The sequence below is a fragment of the Alosa sapidissima genome, chromosome 17 (genome assembly GCF_018492685.1).
Source record: "Alosa sapidissima isolate fAloSap1 chromosome 17, fAloSap1.pri, whole genome shotgun sequence".
Classification (NCBI taxonomy): Eukaryota; Metazoa; Chordata; class Actinopteri; order Clupeiformes; family Clupeidae; genus Alosa; species Alosa sapidissima.
Window position 1 is genome coordinate 5,048,087 of NC_055973.1, and position 23,521 is coordinate 5,071,607.

Here is a 23,521-nt window from a genome sequence, read left to right on the forward strand (position 1 = left end):
CCTCAATATATCTTGGTCTATTTATTTGGACTCCACCAACAAGTGCTCTCATCATTTAGTCAGACAATTTGTAATTCCATTTGATTCAACAGCATTCCGCTCAACAACAAAAAAAACCTAAACACATGTTCTGTGTTACAGTAGTCTTACTATTTACAGATGTATATTTGATATTGACTATATAATTTGGACATGATGGATATAGCACTTTAATAATCTTTATTAACATATTCATTTTTTACGGAGCCCCCGAAGGGCCATGGTGGAAATATTTTTTTTTAGAGGTGGAAATGTACTTTTTGCGTTCCCTCACAATAGTTTTGCATTCCCTTTGGAATACTTGATTTTGCAAGGGAATGCAAAACTATTGTGAGGGAACTCAATAGGAGCTGAAAAAGAAATTCCCACCATGTCCCTTTGGGGGGCTCCATAAAATCCGGCTACAGTTTAAGCAAAATAAATACGTGCCAACATGGAATATCAAATGCAATGTTAATACAGCATTCAACTCAAAACTGTTATGGGCGAAAATACTGAATAATACTGTTTTTCTGCCAATCCAGCCTCCATGAAAAAAAATCTATGAGCATTGCCATTAACATAGTTGAAGACAAAGACTTAAATTAGTTCCATTGGTCATTCATAGTGCAAGTGTTTAAAAAAAAAATCTTTGTTGATTTTACACTTGACATATTATTGAACCCAAACTTGCACAATAAGTATTAATTTGCAGTTGAGAATTAAGCACTTACAAAATGGCTAAAACATCACAGTGTTAAGCCAGGCAAGCAGGACCAACAACAGACGACACTGAACTGCAGCGAACAGCTCTGAGAAACCATTTCCAGGTGACCATGAGGAAGGTGAAGGCTTCAGAACACTGTCCCTAGGTCAGGTCTGTAGAGAGGACTTATGGGTAGATGCGGTTTCCAGCTATTTCTTCATCTCCAGGATGCCACTGCCAGGCCCTCGTCTCTTGGCACTGCAGATGTTGCAAAACTGAACCCCTGGAATCTGGGGAGCAGAGAATACATGTAAATAAGTTATTTATAATGTTCATGGGGACACTGACCTACTCGGAAGTATGTTTTTACTAGTTGTGAGAAAAGGGTAGTGTTAACTCGTACAAGAACAAGGAATTTAAGAGTCAGAATATATGCTTTGTGAATGTATGGGCTGGAATGAGACTAAATGGATGTGTGAGGAAAACCTCTCTTACTGCTCCAGAGGGTAGGCACTCCTTGTGGAACATGTGTCTGCAGTGGAACACCACCACACTGAAGGGCTGCGCTGTATCTGAAACACAAGCACAACCAGTCATTACTAGCAGATAAGACATTCACAAAATAGTTCTATAAAAATATATTCTGAAGTACATTCTGTTTAGAATATATAAGACTTGTGCAGTGAAGTAGAGGACTGATATTAATCCATTGCAGGACATTGTTTATTATTATCAGCGTGTAAGAACAACACTGATACTTAAAGCAACACCAAAGAGCTTTTTGTACCTTAAAATAACGTTTCCAAAATCGTTTCAGTGGTTCATCAACTCGTAACAGGGTGAACGGCATTTTCTGCATTCGCTTCGCGGCCCTCTATCGGCTATAACCTCACTATGTAAGATTGCCAGATCGGGTAGCGGATTTGTAGTTTGATGGAATGAGATAAGAAACTACAAATTTGACTTGCATGATGTCGCAATACATCATACTTTCATAAAATCATGCAACATATTCTACCTTGTCTGTGGACATCGTTATTTGCAAAGCCGGTGCTGGATAAACGAATAGCGTGTGTGTGACAGAGGAAAAGTTCTTTGGTGTTGCTTTAATATCAAATACTTTGTATACATCAGGATTCCGTGGTGGTGGATGTGTGTTAAGTCTAGTTAGGGTACATTTGAAATCATAGAATCAGTAGATGTCAATTAATACCTGATGGTAAAATGGTGGTATGGCAAGATTCACAGATGTTCTCTTCTGCAATGGGAAGAGATGTTAGACAGTTGAATGCTAAACTACAGTATTTCGAACGTGTAAGTCTGTATCTAAGTACGTATAACAATTTAAAGTCAAAAGTATGAATAACAAATTGGAAACAAAATGGCGTCCACACCATCCACTCTGACGCCCCTCATTTGCGTCCTGTGCATCTTTTGCAGCAGGGACATGGAGTCCGACACCAGGATCTTCTTACAGCCCTCTCTCAGCAGGATCTGAGGAGAAACAGCGATACTGTGGGTTAGGAAGGTGTTTTCCTAATTGTTTAGAGTGCTCCTCTACAAAAGCACACACATTTGAGACCTTAAATGGAACTAATAGACACACAATTTGTAGGGAAGCACGTTATAGATATATTTTTAGACACATTCTTGTTCAAAAATATTCTGAGCTGTGTGTTTAGAGGCAAACTGGCAAAAATCAAACATTGAGGGGATACCTGTCAATGGGTCCAAGTTAAAGAGATGTTCTAACCTGCAGATTGTAGTCTTGTAGGATCTTGACCAGCGAGTCTCTCAGGTTGGGGATTTCCATGCCTTCCTTGATGCGGTGGATGAGAAGGATGGGGTCTACATGGGTGCCTATGTTGTTCAGCAGTCCTGTGATGAAGGCTGTAGGATAACAGGAAAATGTGGATTCATGTATGAATGCTACACATTCATATTTTTGCTGTACAAAACTGTACATTCATGCTTTTGTTTCAATATGGCTGTATATTCATGTTTTTCTTTGATATGTATTTCACATACAGAAATAAGTTTTGTGCAAAATATTTCTGTCCATCTCAAAAAAAAAGAAAAGAAAATTAAGTGGTACAAAAAATCTCAGAAAGAAGTGGCCACCAGTTTTAAACTTCATGGGTGCATTGATACTAGGATATTCTCTATCACTCTACATATGTCTGTGTCGTACGTGGCTTATCGATGGAGTAGGAGATGAGGTCCTCCCACAGCTCAGCATCATCCTGATCCTTGGCAAACTCAATGGCCTTGTCTACATCTGCCAGCTCCTCCATGATCATCTGCAGTGCTTGCCTGCAGTTCCCCATCCTGCCTGCAGATGGTGAAGGGAAGGTTACTTTTAAGATGTGTTCCATTACAGATTACATACCATAAAAATGTATTTTGTAACATATTTTGATAGATTACTCAAAGTGAGTCACGTATTTTGAATACTTGGTGGATGGAACAGTTACGTGAGGTCATGTGAAGTTGTAAGACCCACAGTGTCGACTATAGACTATATATACAGTCTATGGTGTTAACAACCCACAACCTGCTTTACCATGAGGATGGATTGACATAAGCCTATGTGCTTTGTTAACGTCATTGTGTCAAAGATCCAGAGAGGTTTTGTCTGCTAAGTATACACAGATTTTTTTTTTGATGAATTTCAAAAACTCAAGAGGAGTTACATGCCTTTTTGCAGACCACACTGTGAAGAAACCAGAACCAATACTGGTCTAAAACATGCTGGGTGGATATCGGTCTATAAGAAAACTAATTTTACATTCTACATTCCCTGAGAGGTTTTTCATTTAGGCTACCAATAGAGGAAAGAGAACAGAGCCACTTAAGCTACATGGTGTGGTTAAAATAATTATTGCATTTGAGTTCGAAACAGCTTGGCCTACATGTTAGAATGATTTAAAATGTAATCCCTTAAATCTATCAGTGTAACTGTATTCTGAATACCACTCATTTAAATTGTGACTTCCCAATGTTGCCAGCAGAGGGCAGGAACACCAAGGAACATTTTTTTTATGCTTTGTCTTTGTGTTATAAGGTATGTAATAGCATGATGAAGGTAAAAGGCCGTGCTTACTGAGAAGGAAGACCGTCTCCTCAACAAAGTTCCTCTGCTGACAGATCTCAAGTGCCTAAACAGGAACACAGAAATAAAAGTGAGGTAAACCATGAGGTTTCAAAAGCCCGTATTTTGTCCACATCAGAAAAGAGTTAACAATCACCTCTATTAGAATAGATACAATGCTTTATCTTGAATTTCCCCTTGGGGATCAATAAAGTGTGTGTGTGTGTGTGTGTCTGTGTGTGTGTCTGTGTGTCTGTGTCTGTGTCTGTGTCTGTGTCTGTGTCTATCTATCTATCTATCTTTTATTATCTATTATTACATTTCTTCTTCAGAGAAAAAAAGTCATTATGTGCATGAGTGAGCACATCCATTGTTACAGCCCTAACTGGCCTTTCTTAGCCTGGTCCACGTTGTGTGCCTGGGCTCTCTCTCTCTCTGCTGCAGGTGAAGTGGTACTCAGGTGTGGTTGATTTCTTCCTGATTGGAAGGGGGATAAGAGGTCCTCTCTCTCCACTCTGGCTGTTCTCCCTTCTTCTCACTTGGCTTTTGTTTTCCATTTCACTCGACAGCTCCAGACACTTCACTTTTGCGTTATCTTCCACTCTACTGATGTTCTTTATATTCGATCATACAACTTATTTACAATGTGTGTGTGACCTGCCCTTCATTTTACTGTGCTCTGAGCCAAGCGTGGTTAACAGCATGTGTTTGTGTTACATTGTGTTAACAGCATTGTATCTGAGTGTGTGTGTGTGTGTGTGTATGTTTATGTTCATAATTATGGGGTGAGGAGTCATTACCTTCTCCAGCGGGCAGTGTGTGCTGTCTCGTAGGAAGGGCAGCAGGTTGGGTCGGTCGTACTCGGCATACAGGCTGATCTGCCGCTCATGATAGCGCTGGCCCTTGTGGTGGTCCCGCTTGAACAGCTTATGCAGGTACTGCAGACAGTGAGACAACCTCAGCTTACTGTTATACTCAATAACTTCACACCTGATTTTATTACATTGACATTTACGACATTCATTTAGCAAACGCTTTTATCCAAAGCGACTTATAGATAAGGGATAACATTCAAGCTACATCAAGCTACGCCATTTTATGAATGATGCTTATTCAGTGCACAGTACGGCTATTTTGGTTTCGTTCACGTTTTTATTTACATTGTAAAAATTGTGATCATGCTAAGATTGTCATAAATGTACATTGAGGATCCAAACAAGAGGGATTAAATTAAATACTTTTAGAATTTCCAGCTCTTTATCTTCAAATAAAAGTCTCAAGATTGAAGTAATCACATTCTGATGTACATACACAGTAAATGTCTGACATTTTCATTTCAAACACTTAGTCAATATCTGAAGGTCAAACGTTTTAAATATAAAATGAATGCAGCCCTGCTCTGCCAATTTAAACATAACCATATAAATATGTTGCTGTTGCTGTCTTCTTATTTATTTGTCATGTCAATGGGTCACTGGTTAAATTAAATAAAACACAATTCATTTAAATGTTAATGGCCCAATAAAAAAGTCCCTATACTCACAACATGCAGAAGCTCTGGTCTGTCTTTCAGTTCCTCCACAACTCTGTCTGTCTGTAAAATAGAGGGAACAGAAAAAAAACATATTGGTATTCAGTCAAACGAAGAGGAAGAGAGAAAGAGAGAGAGGGAGAGAAAACATGCCAAGAAATGAGAAGGCATTGGGTTCACCTACTGATATTTTGTCTTCGTTATCCAGCAACATGTCAACAGCTTTCTGAAAAAGGAGAGGAGAAGAGCTGATATATCCGCCGGACAGATCTATACAGACGCGACCTGCAACCTCATAGGTGTTCCATCTCAAATATAATTACACGCTGGGCTTGTGAGTGGGGGGAGAGGAGACGCCACATCTCCAGAGGCTCTCGGCTATACGCTACACTCTCCCCTACCGTTTTGACTTCTAATTCAGAGAAAGATCACCTCCTTTGAGCAGAGCAGGTGATGGAGATTGTGAGCTCAGCTCAGCTAGAACTTACTGCAGGAAATTCACCACTAAAATCCCGTTAAGGTTCAATCATCATCAACATATGTATCAGTTAAATATGTAGTCAAATTAGAGCACACCTTTAAATCGTATAATTCATTTAAACTAACATATTTATCATGAATTATGTAATACTCACGAGACCTCTTTAATATTTGAAAGGTGTTTATGATAATTAGGATAATAACATTGTTCATTTTGAGTTGAATGTGTGATTGTTGTATTGCAGGGGGGGGGGGGGGAGCAGTGAGTGTTAAACACCTCTTTATCGAAGTCCATGAGCAGAACGATCTTGTCCTCTATGGAGGAGAAGAGGTTGTGCTTGTGGATGAGTTGGTACACATCTTTATGCCTTAGCCTCAAGTAGATCTCCAACGCACGGTCATACCTCTGGTCATATGTGTACCTAAAGAATGGGAAAGAGAAAGAAGTAGGAGAAGGTATATATTGAACCATTTTAAACAATGAAACCAAACAGAACCATTATAAACATGGCCATGTAAGCTATAACTTAAAAACAGTGAAGACCAGGAAAGAAAAATATATTTCTACAGTAAAATTGACACAACACTGAGCATAGGATTGCTAATGTTGCAAATCTCTAGCATTTCACCGTGATAGACCCATCTCTTCACTCACAGTTCAGCCAGTGTAGTGAGCAAGGTGCGGTTGGTGGGGTCCTTCTTTAGGTGGTGGTTCACTGCCTGCACAATAGTCATGTTGTTGTACAGCTCCCCAGGCCACTCTCTAATGAGCGTGGCAAAACCCTGTCAAGGAGAACCACACACACACACACACACACACACGGTTTCATGGTTTGGTCTGGAAGACGTCCAGGGTGCTGCCTGCCTACTACCTACATTCTGTAATGTATAAGTATATACTCTTGATCCCGTGAGGGAAATTTGGTCTCTGCATTTATCCCAATCCGTGAATTAGTGAAACATACACAGCACACAGTGAACACAGTGACATGAAGCACACACTAACCCGGAGCAGTGAGCTGCCTGCTACAGCGGCGCTCGGGGAGCAGTGAGGGGTTAGGTGCCTTGCTCAAGGGCACTTCAGCCGTGGATGTGAGCATGGGAGAGCAGTGCTCAACCACTTTACCTGCCCACATTTTTCCTACTGGGTCGGGGATCGAACCGGCAACCCTTCGGTTACAAGCCCGAAGCCCTAACCAGTAGGCCACGGCTACCCTGAAGCTTACAATCAATTCAATGTCTTGCCACGATCTGTGGAACTTACAGACAACACTATGTAATGTTACTGCACACCCATTTACAGCTCTTCATTGTACCAGTAAGGTCTTGTTCAGAAAATGTTCAGGCAAATGACTTTTAATGAATATGGTCAAATGAGTATGGTCCTACAGACCTCATAGTCAGTCTGGAGGAACTCGTGCAGGATCATCTCGTAGATGGCTGGCCGGAGACGCAGGTCTCCTCTGGGCAGGTACTGGCTGATCGCCTGCATGGGGGTTAGGGGTTTTGGTATAAAAAAAGTACAAAAGAGTAGATTCACACTAAAGGGAGACAAGACTGTCTGAAATAAGTGTCTGAAATAAGCAGAATAGAAATAATAACAGAATCTTTCCAAAATTATGTAAAAATTCTCTTTACTTGATAAGCTTATAACCTTGACACCAAAGTGATTTTAATGCCTGGGCAGGTAAACTCACCTTCAATTGGCCTATGGTTTTGAAGCGGTAGACCTCATTCTCCCAGAGATCCATGTTCTTCCCTAAGACTTTCTGGCACTTCCTGTAAGCAGATGGCAAGACAAGCAGACAAATCAACAAAATTTAGAGTATGCAACCCTATATGTTTCCTTAGATTATATATTGACATATGTATGAATATAAATGTACAGTATATTTTGAAATGAAACCCCAAATCCTCCAAATACCTGGCTGCTGTGTCATAGTCTCCTTTTTCAACCAAGTGATTGATGTATGCCATCCCAATTTTCTAAAAGAATAGTCAAAGGATAAGCTGCCTTGTTATACAGAATGCCAATCCTGGAAAACCTTACTTCTGTAACAAAGTGAATCATCCCAAACCTGGACGTCATGTCGTTTTATGTTCTTAAAGCTGATCTCTGCTGCCATTAGAGCTTCCTAGAGGAAACAAACAATCAGGTTAGTATTTCCTGTTTGTCTTAATGGGACCCAACAGTCTTATTTACAGTAAAAAAAGGCATAAGACGTTGCCACATCCTCCACATATTTCTGAAATCACCTGCACTGTAAGCCAACATGGTGGCACTGTCCTTCCCTACACCTGCCTTCTCTCTACTCACCTCATACTTCTTCTTGTCCAGCAGCCAGTCGATGTGGTCATCCTGGTCCCTCTCCTTCGCCACCACGATGTCCTTAGGGCTGATGATGTAGAACAGGGACTCCCCCTCAGAGTGCTCTGTGGACACAGGGGAGGAGAGGAGTCCTCGGAGAGGTCACTTCAAGGTCACTTCACTGCACACTCAGGCTCATTACAACTAGTGGTGTCAAAACACTATTGGCCCTAATTTAAGTGAAGGGCAAAGTGCAGTCACTCAAAGAGCAAAGTGTGTTTGAACTAAAGTTACTGTGCGGCTTTTTGGAACACTGAGCTGACCCACTGATGTTTGTGTTTAAGATTTTTGGTATTAAAGGAGAAATCGGGCGAGTTTTCACATAGATCTCCTTTTATGGAGGTAACCGAGTACTGTAGGTGCAAAAAAACCCGAAAACAATCTGTTTTACCTAGCTCTAGTTGCTACAGCCAGCAGCTAACGCAGCCAGGCAGCTACAGCATGTCCGTGAGCTCCCATTTACACGCCCCCAGAGTGTAGGGCTGTAGCTGCCTGGTTGTAGCAACTCGAGCTAGGTAAAACCGATTGTTTTCGTTTTTTTCTGTACCAGAGCTAGGTAAAAACCAATTGTTTTTTTTGTTTTTGTACCGACAGTACTTGATGACCTCGAAAAGTGGAGATCTATGTGAAAACTCGCCCAATTTCTCCTTTAAACTAAGAATTAAGATTTTGCCTTACTATTAAATAAGCTTCAATTATACATTAGACTTTGCCATTTACATTAGTGCCCAATATTTTCTTAAGTGCTTTTCAAGTGGTGGTGATATGTGGGCCAAGATGTCAAATACTTACATTTACTATGTACATTTCTTTACATTAAATACTAATTTGCAGATGTAGCTGTCGATGCATTTGCCACTATGGTTTACAATTAAATCTCCTACCGCTTTGAGGATCTTTATTTTTATGGTATGGATTAGGGCTGTCAAAATAACTGATTAATTTGAGAAAAAATAACTGATTAAAAAAAATAACGCAGATTAATCGATTCTGTATGACCTTTGACCCTGAGCCGTTCTAGTTAGTAACCATTACTGTAAAATGAAGGAGAGAGAAGAAAATGTGCTGCCTAGATCATTGATTCGAACATTTACTTTTAAAAAACGGCCTGATGGTGTTGACAAAAATAAAGTGTTGATTAAAATAAAGTCCTCTGCAATGTCTGCAGCAAGGAATTTGCATATCACCGGAGTTTGTCAACTCTAAAGTCGCACATCAATGGAAAGAAATAGTGTTGACATTGAGGAGAGTGACATTTATTTTCATTGTGTCCCCTAGGTTATATCTGTGGCCTGAAATGCCTTGTATGTGGAAAAAAACTTCTTCCCGAAGCACTTTTGAATTTATTTCCTCAGCATATTAGGTCAGATCATAGATTATTATGGCCATTATTTGAACAGTGAAAATAATAATAAAACAGTTTTTGAACTTTAATGCCACTAATGCTGATTATTCAATGATTTAAATATTTAAAATACTTTCTCAGCAAAAATTATATATGCGATTAATTTAGATGAATTAATCACAGAGTATGTAATTAATTAGATTAATTTTTTTAATCGATTGACAGCCCTAGTATGGATATATCTCCATGTTAGAACTGTGCTGACATATTTCTTTAGTAGCCACAGAGGGTCCTGATCCCTGTTTGGTCCAGATCTAAGTGCCCTGCCGTGCTGCCCTACCGAGCCGGTAGTCCCTGCACTCGTTGTCGTGGAAGTTGCGGACGGTAAGTGCGTCAGACGAGATCTCCTCACAGGTCTCCGGCAGCGGCTGGATGATGTCGAGACGTGGCCGCGCACGGAACTCCTCTTCCTAACACACACAAACACATTTTGATACACCAACTCAGACAGATGATTCCACTACATGGAATGATTCTATTTTATTGTATTTAATCTCTGGAGCTGATGTTCAATCACATTGATAAACTCTGACTTATAGTTTGGACTCACCATGTGCTCTGAGGCCTCCTTCACAAAATAGAGGGTGACAAGCTGGTCAGCCAGCGGGGCCAGGCCACTGATGAAGAACTCGGTCTCGAAGGCAGACACTGGAACGCAAGACACACAGGTATGTTACTTTATCACTTTTTCCATTAGCCTTCCCACGTTCCCCAAAAGTCTAAAAAACTGTGAGTGATGGTTACCGATCTCAACGTAGCGGCTAGGCAGGTCTCGCATCTCAGTGGGGTCTCTCTCCTTCACAGCACATATCTTCACAAGAGACAAAATTAGAGTTGTGCTGTTAAAGTGCTTTGTTAAGAACGTCCCATCACAGTCTTAGTTTGGACAGTTTTTGACGGATACAGATATAGCACACAGCTGCTGGGCCTACCCAATATGCTACAATAGCACTCAAGGCACTCATACAGAACATGAAAACACACACACACACACACACACACACACACACACACACACACACACACACACACACACACACACACACACACACACACACACACACACACACACACACACACACACACACACACACACACACACACACACACACACACACACACACACACACCTTGACAGAGGAGCCCCAGCCGATGATGAGGTTGGCGTTGTCCTTCCAGCACAGACTGCATGGATACATGTCCGGCCGCAGACTGGTGTTGTCCCGCAGGACGTTGGTGATACGCTGCTTAGTGCTTAAGTCATAGATCTTCACTCCCTGTGATGGATATACATACATTACACATACATAGTATCCCAGTACAGGTATGAAGTAAATATGCAACATTGACTTGGTTCTTACAGTAATGATTATTCAACAAATTTTCTGGATTAGAATACTTGAAACGTACTTGGATGCACCCCTTTCTCCCAGAATTTGTTAACTTTGTAAATATTCTCTTGAATATATTTCCTTTAAGGCAAAAGAGCACATGCACTCTTCTGATGTGTGACCATGCCCTGCGTACCACATTATTGGCCCAGGCGATGAGGTTGGCTCTCCACTTGATGTTGGTGATGCTACCCTCGCCCTCGTGGATGACTGACGTCTTCCAGCGGTTTAGCCAATTCCTCTCATACATCAGCAGCTTTAAAGATAGATAGATAGATACTTTATTCATCCCGATGGAAATTTTAAGTAAAACACAGCTTGACACAACCACACCATTAGATTACACATTGTACATACAAAAGTCACTTCATTAACCAAGTATCTACAGCCTTTAACATACAATCATCAGACAGAGTTGCATTAATGAGTGTCCAGTTGCAAGAAGGACAAAGTAAAACAGGGGCAGTTAGAATGCTAAAAGCATTTTGTGTGATATAGTGTTTCATTAAAACAAGCTCTTTAAACAAGCCACAGCATCATCAAAATTGCTTATGAGAGTAAAAGCATTTTTTAATACATTTAAAATCAGCTATGAGCAATAACAAAAGTCACCAAAATGTCCATCTGTAAATAGCTACTGTAGCTAGCTACAAAAAACCTCCTGTGCATCTCCCATGTCCAATAAGTGATTTTGATGCTGCTTTGCCACATGACCGTCTTTGACCATGAGAGGGCAGTAGAGCACAGCTGACGGACGACTGGACGACTGGGTTTCTCAGGCGCAGTTTCTCTCCTCTGCTCCAGGCAGAAAATCCATTTTGGACAAGTGTGTCTTAATTACCCAAATGGAACGGTAAGTGCTTTTAACAAGAGAACTCCTCTTGTATCGCGTGTCAATAAAACCCTTGGATAAAGTGTGGTATGCCGCCGTCTTCACAAAGTCGCTGCGCTGACAGATATTAGGTTACTTAGCTTTTAATTAAGAGCTGGATGAGACATTACACAAATTAGGGACACTCTCTGATCCTAAGAGAAGTATTTCTCTATTACACATTGACAGAAATTGGATCCAGTCTCTTTGGACTGTGGTATGCCAGTGCCACAATGTCACCATGCGTCTTAAATTTCCTGAAGGTGTTCTCTTTTTTTTTCACGTCATTGTAGCCCCCTTCAGAAACTCTGTTTAGTGAGCGCTCATTTCTTTAGGCATTACCATCTTAAGATACACTTTGAGAAGCCAGACATATGATAGCCTCTTTCCTCTTTTTCTTTTGAGGTGAGGGTTAAGAGGGTTATGATAATGTCTACTTCGCCCACGAGAGGAAAAATCCTGACGGAAATGACAACAGCCACAATGGAAAAGACACCTCGAGAGGCGCAGTCTCAAAGACACACACAAACTCTTATTACAGTCGAGCGGGTGGAACATACTGAGAGAAAAAAAAAGATAGATAGAAAGAAAGAAAAGAACTGAAAATGGAAGACCCTTGAATGTGGCTTCCATTCTACTCTTATGTTAACAGATCACAGCACGCCGCATGAAGGGGATGACACTCGGTGGGGCCTGTGCAGACTGAATTGAATTGCCTTTGACAAGATGTGTCTTCAGTCGAAGCCTTATTGATTTTCGTGGCGAGGGTGCATTATGGGAGCCTTAAGCCGCAGGAAGGGGACTGGAATCAGGTAGCGGCTGAGAGTAGAGGCTCGGGGAACGCTCATTGAGGGGCTTCCATTAGGACTCAAGGCGCGTCACGTGAGGTGGAGGGGGGTATGGGGTATGGGGCAAGGCAGCGGTTGAGAGGTGGGTTGTCCTCTGATATGATGAGGACTCAATACAGGGCAAATCAAAACCAGTCAAAACTTACATAATGTGTTCAATCAAGTTTGGCAACATATCTATGTTTTGAATGAATGTCTTCATGTGCTACTATGTAGGGCCCATGACTAAAGACGATATACCAGAATATACCAAAAATGGTCAAGTTTAATGCTTTAACATGACCAAGCTTATATTTCTATAAAAATACAACCGTGTTTTGAAATCGCATTTGCACTTATACCATAAAATGAAGACACAGTTAGAGAGGCGGAGGAAAAGAATGATACATCTATGAATAAACTGTGAGTGTAGTGTCCAAGGATGTCCTTTGGCGTTTTTCGGGCTGAATTGCAGATCCATGCGAATCAACCTGCTATTTGTATAGAATCTGGCCATGAAGTGTGGTCTACATGTTTGGAGACTACGGGGTCATCTGGGTAATGACTGTTATTTGTTGTGCTCGAGAGACAACACCTCTCTGGTGAACAGCACTTTGGGGAAAATGGGCCACTCTCACTAAAAGATCAGCCCTGGCGAGAGGACGACATGGTAAGAGCCTTTCACGTCTCCCGACAGGAATAAAAGTGAGAACAATTCACAATAAAGGGGAGAAATAAAAAAAGAGCAGAAATCGGAGGGAAAATGTGAAACAGTGGATGTACCCCAACATAAATTCCACAAAGATAAAGGCTTCACCGTGGTGGGGAGCAGGAAAAAAAAGCAGGCATCACTTTGGCCAGAGAGAAAGATCCATCTGAAGTGGCTGTGAGGGATCATGCAAACATCACAAGTGTACACATTTGTGTGGATGAGTGTTTGGAAAATGCGCCACTCTGGACTGAAAACGCACAGAGTTTACCACCCCTGCTCCCTGCTGTTAGAACACGAGAGCTTCCATGCTCCCCAGGTACACGGTGTGGAATGGTCTTCAGACTCACCTTGTTGCCCCCGGTGACAAACTGCTTGTTGTTTGATTTGCTGAACTGCGGATGGAGAGCCACCACCTACAGAGAAGATGAACAGATCAGAGAGAGACATGGTACGGTAGGTGGACATCAGTAGGCCATGCCAACGGCCCCTTAACAAAGCTGAGGTACAACACTATTCTGTTTTCACTGCCTTTCAAAAATGGGTCTGAATATGTTCAAAAACAAGTGATGGACTAACTTGAATTTCAGGTATGACAACTGCCTTTATTTACCTTTGAATTAACAGTAATTGGCATAAAAAAATGTAATTACTTGGATTCAAATGACATACCTTTATAGGACAGTCAAAGATCTCATGGAAACCTTCCCGTGTATACAAACCAACAACTTGGACCTGTGAGGAAAGAATAAGACACATGTCATGGCAGTGATGGGCCATTCTCTCAATCCAAAATTGGATCTGGTTGCTTAATGGTAAAGTGTGCTGTGTCCGTATTGATGTTGAGGTGTTTTTTAGGTAAAACAAAGTCTATATGGTAAGGGTATTGTGATGAACTACATAGCCTTCCAAGGACATAGCACATTAGACCCAATAATTTGTGTAATATCAAGCGCAATGCCAAAATGCTATTACTGATTAAAAAATCATTATGTTTTCTTTGGAGGAAAAGAAGAAGCAACCCTTGAAGATGGCACACATTTGCTCATAGTGCATTTTTCCCAGTAAAGTTCAGGCTACGGGTGCTCTGAATATTTTAAAACGTTGGTATCGAGGGTGTCTCATTGAAATACTTTTTATAGCTGACCCAACATAGATAACTCTGGCTCCATTTTTGCCTCTGCTAGTTTTACACGAGCATGAAGTGTTATGATGAGGTGGGTCAGCTGCTGACTCATTACTTTTCAGCATGGTCTATTTAAGACAGATGGATGACATAAAATATGGGCGCTATTGGGTGCAGCAGTGCTGTGCAAAGCTAGGAGTGTAGCAATAGTGAACCTGAAGTGCAAACATCATTATTATAGTTTCAGAGTCATTAGAAGGGGGAAAACTCGCTTGTTAGCCAGAGGCATCACCTTCTCGTAGCATGGAGGGGTTTTGTCATTAAGTGGCAAGGTCTCCACTGAGCGGCCAATTATGGAACAGGAGGCGTCCCAAAGCCTGCCCTCATCTCTGGCCCTACTGACCAGCCCACCAGCCAAAGGTAACTTTAAAGAGAACAATGCTTCCTTTTGTCATCCTCTTTTGAAAAAATAAATCAAGCTCAAAAAATAATCAAGCTCAAAATGCCTATGGTCATAGACAAAAAAAGATATGCCTCACACTGTTCCCCAAGTCCCCAGGGAAAAGAAATGGAAAAATCCTGAACTGTGACTTGCAGGGGTCTACCTTTGAGTTGCATAGATTTTTAATAAACACCATTTTGAGGCCAAAAAAAAAAAAAGCAAGTTGAACTCTTTTTTTAAAAGGCTCCCTCCTTCTATGCGATTCCATGATTTATATTTCCTCTCAAAGCTGCAACGTTTGGCCTATCGCTGCCATCGGCGTTTAAGGTACAATCGGGGGTTAAGGTTAACAGTGCATGAGAGCGGACAATGTTCAGCACATCGATTTTAATTGGCGTAGGTGTGTCGGGCGAGACAAGATCTTGTTTTGTGCACGTGAGACTAGTGGAGGGCGCTATCGGGTGCACATATCTGCAGTGAGGCTAACCCCAGGAGGGAGCTCGTAATCAGGGAGACGAGGCCTGATAACAGCCAGGTACAGATCAATGAGGGGATTTCAGGGGGGAGAAACATGATACAGATCGCAGGGGAGGTGGAGGAGGAGGTGGAGGCGGAGGGAGGGAGGATGGGTGGAGGTGCTGGTTCTTTAGCACACACATGCATAAGTTTCCCAAGGCCTTACTTTTGTGTGATGATATAACCCCAAAACGGAGCATCGGCGGTGGACAACCTAGACTTGAAAAGCTCTTGTTGCTGAAAAAATGCTGTTAAAGTGGAATTTGGGTGGGGGGGCTACCCCCCAACCCCCCTTCACTGTGGGTATCTAGATAAAGCACTATATAAATGTAATGTGTATTAGTTCTCGTTGTTGAAGTTGTTGTTGATTGGTTTAAGAGGATTTAAAAGAGGATACTGGAATAGCTACTGGAATAGCAACTGGAATAGCACGTTAAATGCAGTTTGTTGTAGTGTGGACACTAAGCAGCTTGCATCCTTCTCAGCACAATTTGAAGTGGTGCTGTCAGTCACCTTTAAGGCAGAGTGCAGAAGGTCAAGAAGCCAGAGAGTGAGTGAGTGAGAGGGAGAGAGAGAGAGAGAGAGAGGTTGCAAGAAAGACAGAGAGAGAAACAGAGTGAACTTACCTTCCCATCCTCAGAGCAGATCCCAACATGCTCGCCGCTCTCATCCAGGCTGATCTGATTGATCTTCACCGAACTCTGGAAAGACAGGAGTTGACAAGTCACGCCGGACCAGGAGAACTTGATGCGTCGTGAAGCCCGTGTCAGAGAAGTCAGAACAAACTCACAGACAAGCCTGCACAAATAACGTGCTTTCACACAGGCTCGTCCACACACCTGTGCTGCAGGTGAGAACTCTCACAGAAGCACTTGGGCTGCTCCGTTACACTACAACTCCACATGTCATGTCAATTACGAACATCGACAAAGAACCACACCACCACGTGAAGCTGAATATGCGAAGACTTCCTCATAATTCTGCTGTGACCTGTCCTTTTGTCCAATTTGATAACAATGACTCAAAGATGAGAGTTGAAGCAAAAACCAAGATAACTGACAACTAAACAAAAAGTCAATATAGGTTTTGAAAGGTTACACTGCAGCTTCACGTGTCTTTAGGGAAGTTATAGACAGTGTGTTAGGCCAAGGTGAGAAAAGGTGAAACTCTGGTAAGAGTCCAACCACAACTTACAATTTCAAACTTCTGAGTGACATTTCCCATGACATCCAGCAAGTAAACCTTCCCGAAGTGTGTGCCAAGCGCCAGGAACTGCAGTGAGGGGAGAGAGAAGAGATATATTAGACAAATTAGGTTGGGAGACGTTCAGCATTTTGCATATATTTGAGACTTAAGAGGTTTGCTTCGTCGGGGAGGGATTAGAGATGGAGGCTCGCGGTGAGATTTGGGTGGGTGGGCAGGTGGAGATGGGAGGGGAGGCTAGACCCTTGGGGCAAAAAGTGTGAAATTGCGAGGGGACGGAAAACCCCATTTATCGGTGCACTCCTGTGTGAAATGCCACTTTCTCTTCCTCTAAGGAGGGGGAGGGGGGGGGATCAAGTGCCTCAACATAATTTATTCGCTACGGACCTTGCCCATTGCACCTTGCCTGTTTATGAGTGTTTTCTGTCAAAAATGTGCACTTTATTTAAAAAGCAAATTGACAAACGTGAGTTATACAAACAGCAAAACTGACCAGTGAAAATCAAAAAACAGATTTGTACACCCTTTGCTCTTCGCATAATAACTGAGGGGAATTTCTTTTTTACTGACAACCTAAATGCCAACGCACAAACAAACAACCAAACAAATACCAAACAAAACCTGCATGCCATTGTGTTGGTGACCGCATGCTGCGGCTGGTTTAATGCCCCTGACCACTGGAGGTCCACCCTGTGGAGGGCAGAGGCTGGGCCCCCAACATGGCCCTCAAACCCAGCCTCAACGCTCTGCCTCGGCCTCACACACAGCGGGGGGCACCACAAGGATGGGGAAGGAGGGGATTTAAAAAAAACAAACAAAAAAAACACTGGGAACGGTTATTTCAGCTAGCAAGAGCATGTCCACATAGCCACATATGTATGCAACACATATACACATACCCACAAACACACTCACACACACATCTCTCACATACACATATGCGCACACACACTCTTGCCCCCCCCCCCACACACACACACCACATGCATCAGTGCAGTCTATAATGAAATGCTTATATTTACAGGCACAGCCGAGCATGTCCAACAGAACCTCCTCCTGCAATCTCCTCCAAATAAAATCAGGCCAAAATAAATAAATAAATAAATAAATAAAAAATAAAATAAAAATAAGTGGGCGGCATGGGCCGTCCATCCACTGCTGCGAGGGGCTCACATTAAATTCCCATTCTTGAGCACTTAAAATATGAGGCAACATTAGGCCAATGTGGGCGTCGCCTGCCATGTGTTTGTGGAGCATGTAGGGGTGTGTGTGTGTGTGTGTGAGAGAGAGAAGAGAGACTTGTGTGATGGATGTTTGTGAGGCAGAAAGAAGGGGGGTGAGGGGTGGAGGGAGGGCGAGGAAATGAGTGCAGCGAGGGGGCAGGAGAGGGTGCACAAACTGAAGGAAGTGTGTGTTAGGGAGAAGAGAGAGAGAGAGATAGAGAGAGAGAAGGAAGAGGACAATTGAAGGAGAGCGAAAAGGAAGGGGCTCATCGCAAATTCAGGCCCACTGTGCCTTTTACTCGTGCAAGGTTGCTTTTTTGTGGCTAAGGTGGTGGGAGAGAGAGAGAGAGGGAGAGGGAGAGGGAGGGAGGGAGAGAGAGAGAGAGAGAGAGAGGAGGGTAAAAAAGGAGTAAGGAGAATCCCCAGGGAGTGGAGAGGAAAAGAATAAAAATCAATAGCGGTTAATAAAACATCAGGTGAGGAGACATAACCAGGTATGACTATTCCTCCAGCGCGGCCGTGCATGAGTGCACCCGGTGCCATGGCAATTAGCCATCCGCCGCAGAACCCTCCACCCCACAAAAAAGGGGAAGAAAAAGGGAAAAATAAATGAATGCAGCTTTCGCAGAAGAGAGAGGGGGGAGTAGACAGAGAAAAGAAGATGTCTGACCAGAGACGGAAAATAAGACTATGAAAGAGGAGGAGATGAAACAGAGCTGGACACAACTGGCCTGAGTGGAATTATGGGAGAAAAAAAAAATGAGTCAGGCGCACCTGTAAGGAAAGGACAAGTAGGATGGAGGATGTGTGAGGTAACTACAGTACTGAGTACAGTACCACACTGGGTGACATAGGCATCAATGATCAACAGGGCCACAGTATGCAGTTTCTCAATTATGTGCACGTGATGACCACTCTGGTCCCCTAAAGATTTGCTATAGATTTACTTACAGGTGTGCAAACTTCATATCACTCTACGAAATGTCCTTGATTATCTTCTGTTGAATTATAAATGACTGGGATGATAAGAATTCGAATAAATTCACAGTAGATATTGATAGGGTGACCACAGCAAGCTGCTTAAGGATTGGTGCTCTCATACCTTATCATGAACAGTCATGCAGCTTGCTGCATCCTTCAGGAGGATCTCGGTCACCCCATTGGTCAGCCGCTCATACTTCAGTTTAGGCTCCTCCTCGCTGTCCTCCTCCTATAGGGACATAGAGAGGTAGAAATGAAGGCAGGGTAACACACACACACACTCACACATACACTCTTACTCACACACACACACACACACACACGCACACGCACACGCACACGCACACGCACACGCACACACACACACACACGCACACACACACCATTGCGGGTCTGTGTCGCACTGGATAAAAGAGTCTGCTAAATATTAGTCACCTATACCTTTAGCTTCAGAAGAGCAATGTCACAATGCAGCCATTCAGTTTTAAAGGTAGGGTAAGCCATGATGGATTATGTTGAGTTTGTTTATGTTTATGTGTAGCTCAACTCCTCCTTTAAGTGCTCCCCCCACATACAGACAGTGTTTTGTTATTATTTGGGGGAAAGGGTTGCTCCTACAGGTTGCTCCATCTGATCAAACTAATCCAGGCACCAACAAATCTTAATGCGAAAGAAAATTGAAAAGTAGAACTGGCAGCTAAAACGTTGACCTCAACCCACTTTAGAACCCAGCCTGCTTAATACTGTATTTTGGAGGCCTGGAAAGAGGCATCAATCTCTCAAATAACCTCTCAATGCTTTGATCACCTCTCTGGATTTGACCTGTGTGGTTGATTCTCCCCCCCTCTCAGAGTTAGGCTTTCTATTAGCCCTGTAGCCTGGCCAGCTCGAGTGGCAAGCAATGCCACGGCAGAATTACACTCTGTTCCTCCAAGCACCTCGATCAAATCTGTCCCTAGGCTGCACATTCCCTAGCGCAAGTAATGCTTTTATCCCTTTATGGCTGTTTCACACTCCACCCCAAAGGGTTTGCATTGTGTTGACTTCAGCAAAGCCCAGACCTGGGATTCTCATAATAGGTGATGCTGCATTTTTTCCCTTAAATGCTGTCCCTCTCTCTGACCACTTTAATGCTCCTAAAGTAGGCTGATTTTATCAGAGCCTCCTGGACGGTTGTGCAAAGTTGCCCCCGTGATGAGGAAACTTCTAGAAATAAACCCCCAGAAACCTAATCTTCCACATAAAATAATAAGGACTGGCTAGTTAGATAAAGAAAGTGTTTCTCCCTGCTCCCTTCTTTTAACTCCCCAAGCCATTTCCTGTTCCTTCCAGATGTGAAATCTGTAATGCTTGGACATTTGTCATGGTCTACAAAGCCATTATAGTTGGAATGGGGAAGGATGGAGTAGGAGGGAGGGGGGGGTCCCAAACAAACTTTCAACACTGTGAGGGTTGAGTGGGTTATGGTGGTGGTGGTGGTGGTGGAGTGGAAGGGGCGGAAGAGAAATGGCTCCGTTTCATATCCCATAATTTCTGCCTCTTGTTAGTGTTGCCGCGGCTGCTAACGCTGTGGACGAGTGTTGTGCTGTCCTTCCTGCCGCTTCTAATTGGAGCCCTGGGGAGCGTGGGATGAAGGCTGGGCGCACTTTAATTGCCCCTTCCCAGGCGTGGTGTGACCAGCCAAACACTTCTGTGTCTCTCTCTTGCTTTCTTTCTCTCTCTCTCCCTCTCTTTTCTCTCTCTTGCCAGCATTGTATCTTCCATCACCTCACTCTTTTTTTCCTCTTTATCTCTCTGTCATACACACATTCTGTTACTGTGTCTGTCTGTGTGTGTCTCTCTCTCTCTCTCTGTGTCTCTCTCTCTCTGTGTGTTTCTCTCTCTGTGTGTGTTTCTCTCTCTGTGTGTGTTTCTCTCTCTCTCTCTCTCTCTCTGAGGTTCACTGGTTAAAATGTTCTGTCTGTGTTGCATTGCCACAATGAAAAGCAAGGCTCAGAAGGCAGACTCAAACTAATAACCGCACTAGCACCAGAGAAGATTGGCTCCTCATTCCACTAAATGTGTGACCGTCACCCACCCACCCCCACCAACCCCTATTTTCTGCAATGGCACATCTTTATTGTAACCCCAACATTTCAGGTGGACAACTCAAATGATCCAACACCAGCCAAAAAGAAAACACAAACTGGGCTCTGTATCCAGTGTCTATTGTTGTCGGACCAATAATGGCGACTCTTCACTGACAATCAGTGTGTATAAGTGTGTTATAGAAGGTAAGCACAAGAAGACCCACAATACATTTCCTGCAGGTGCCAGGCGATCCACAGAGGGCGGGGTGGGGGGTGGGGGGGCTTAAATCACACCAGCTTTTCCACCGACTGACAAGCCTATTGAGGGAGTGAGCTTAGACAGTATGGCTCGACAATAGATCTCTGAATAAACGGGGCTGGGAGCCACTCTGAGTGAGTGTACAATCATGCAGTCCGTGTTGTCTGTCTCTCTTTATAGATATGTGTGTGTGTGTGTGTGTGTGTGTAGTGGGGCTACCCATGGAGAAGAGATAGGGAGCATACTTCCACAGAGAGAGATGTAATTTGCTGGGCCAGATTTTATTTTGTATTTTTATTTATTCATTCTGAGCAGCTTTTTTTCCCTCTTCAAGGAGAGCGGGTGGAATTGTTTGCTGTCTTCTTGACATTTCATTCCCTGGATCATTTAAAGACAGGCGCAGCTCTCTCTGCAGACTGACACGCTATATTTTATTTACCGATTCACACATATGGCATACTGCACTGCTATATTGGAATCCACATACTATATTTAATAATCCTCTGTATGTATTATGTAATCCTGTGTGTCACCTAATTGCAGATAATCTGCTTCGATTTTCCCTGTTAATTGGGTGTGGAGAAATGAATATAACATGAAAGAGAAATTCAATGAATTATTTCTGGGAGAAACCGAGCTAGCCTTATTGTATTGCTATTGTTTAGTTTTGTAATTGACTGAGTTGACAAGGAAGTCAGTAAGCTATGTCTAAAATTGTGATGTAAATGTCAACTAGATTTCAAACCGAGGTTCATATTGCTGAGGCTGAATGTCATCTTGGTTAGTAAAGTGAACCATATATTGCCTAGATAAATCATTTGAGAGATTATTAACATCCATATTGGAATGGTGTAAAAAAACTACTTTAGGCATTTAAAAAGTATTTTACTTTTACCACACCTGACTAGAATAGGTTTAATGTGTTTCATTCAACAGTTGAACCCTTCACAGTTGAACACTTCATATAGACCTCCGCAGTGGTTCACTGTGACAAAAATTATGTGATAGGGAAACTCACTGTATACAGTTATAAAGTTGCACAAAATGGAGTGCAAGGAGAAATGTGTCACATAATGTCATCCAGAGGTGGACATCCCAGGTTCAGAAAATAAAAGTCCTGCCAAGTATTTGATCCAAACATTTAGTAAACTAGCTCATCCTAATTAGCAGCCAGGTAGATCAGATAATTAGTCATATCACCTGTTAAGTGCACAGGTAGTAAGAATATATTGCAGGGCATTTACTTTTTGGAACCGGGATGTCCGCCTCTGAACTACATCCAGCCACAAACTCATAAACTGCACAAATAACAATCTCTATGATACAACATAAGAGTGTAGACTTAGTTCCTTCAAACTGCTCTGAAACTCTGAAACCATGCCTCTTACCTCAGAATCATCTGTAGATTCCTCACTCGATTTTCTTCCCTGAAACAAGAGTGACAAGTCAGTTTGCCAGTGCTGAACGCCAACAAATTGTCCAAAGAGATACGCTAGGCATCATCACGGTCATAGAAATCATTAAGCATCGATCATTAAGGCCCAACTCGAATTCAGATTATGTAGTCTACATCTCTGCAGTTCCGCACTGTAACAAGAATCGCGTGTTTCTGGGAACCAGTAGGTAGGTAAACCAGTGCATAACCCAATTGTTTTCTTAATTCTCTCTGAAATAATAATAAAAAACAACAACTTTATCTTAATATACATAATTGTTTCTGTCTGAGTTTAGCAAGCCACATTAAGTAGCAAAAAGTCATTAGCAACACATAGCAATGGGCAGTATAGAACCATTCTGTTTCGTCGAACAATTGGAAAACAGAGCCATTATGGATAGAACAATAATCAAATATACTTAATACATGTACATTTCTGGTTAATCTGATTTCATTTCAGTCTCATCTTACAGACATAGGTAGAACAGCTGCATACCTTTTCCTCCACTTCCGACATCTTTTCTATGAATATTACTTGACGAAGTGGCAACTGCGTACGTGCGCAGATTTGAGAAACATACACGTAAACAAACTGCTGTCAGGTCTGTCACCGATTATAATTCAATTCGATTAAATGTTGCGACTATGCTATGATGCTGTTAGCATAACACACCCGCAGACTGAGGACGGTAAGTGAAATCATGTGACAAAAACAGGAAGTACGAGAACAGCTATCGGGATCTGTAGTTCTTTTAGGAACAGTGCGCGTGCCATATGATAGCCTACAAAAAATGACAGACTAGGCTACAAGGAACAGCCTTTAAGGACATATATCTATGGGGTTAGGCTACCCACCAAAGAGACCACTAC

The 23,521-nt window shown here is 42.4% G+C and overlaps 2 protein-coding genes across 2 annotated transcripts in view; one reads left to right on the forward strand and one right to left on the reverse strand.

Moving 5' to 3' along the window:
* Window positions 1–6: 6 nt before the first annotated feature.
* On the reverse strand, window positions 7–23,343 carry vps41 (VPS41 subunit of HOPS complex). The gene is made up of 29 exons (XM_042068331.1): window positions 23,148–23,343; window positions 22,605–22,643; window positions 19,010–19,117; window positions 16,676–16,753; window positions 16,108–16,182; window positions 14,070–14,132; window positions 13,748–13,813; window positions 11,127–11,246; window positions 10,730–10,876; window positions 10,344–10,410; window positions 10,150–10,247; window positions 9,880–10,009; window positions 8,144–8,259; window positions 7,905–7,961; window positions 7,751–7,812; window positions 7,524–7,605; window positions 7,220–7,312; window positions 6,482–6,609; window positions 6,104–6,248; window positions 5,531–5,572; window positions 5,359–5,409; window positions 4,616–4,753; window positions 3,828–3,882; window positions 2,916–3,056; window positions 2,478–2,614; window positions 2,119–2,218; window positions 1,938–1,982; window positions 1,220–1,296; window positions 7–1,014 (listed from the first exon to the last, which is right to left on the reverse strand). Exons 1-29 carry the CDS (start codon window positions 23,166–23,168, stop codon window positions 934–936), a joined length of 2,562 nt encoding a protein of 853 aa, XP_041924265.1. The 5' UTR covers window positions 23,169–23,343; the 3' UTR covers window positions 7–933.
* pou6f2 (POU class 6 homeobox 2) overlaps window positions 22,683–23,521 on the forward strand; it is a 105,118-nt gene continuing 104,279 nt past the window's right edge. Inside the window, exon 1 of the mRNA XM_042068332.1 lies at window positions 22,683–22,839. The gene's annotated coding sequence lies outside the window, so the exon portion shown is untranslated. The remainder of the gene's footprint in view (window positions 22,840–23,521) is intronic.

Bases quoted from the DNA above. Each gene is read 5' to 3' on its own strand.
- vps41 (XM_042068331.1), bottom strand. From the start codon at position 23,168: ATGTCGGAAGTGGAGGAAAAG. The intron at 14,133-16,107 runs GTAAGTTCACTC...CTTTCCTCACAG, and splicing joins TCTGCTCTGAGGATGGGAAG to GTCCAAGTTGTTGGTTTGTA. The intron at 7,313-7,523 runs GTGAGTTTACCT...ACCCCCATGCAG, and splicing joins AAACCATAGGCCAATTGAAG to GCGATCAGCCAGTACCTGCC.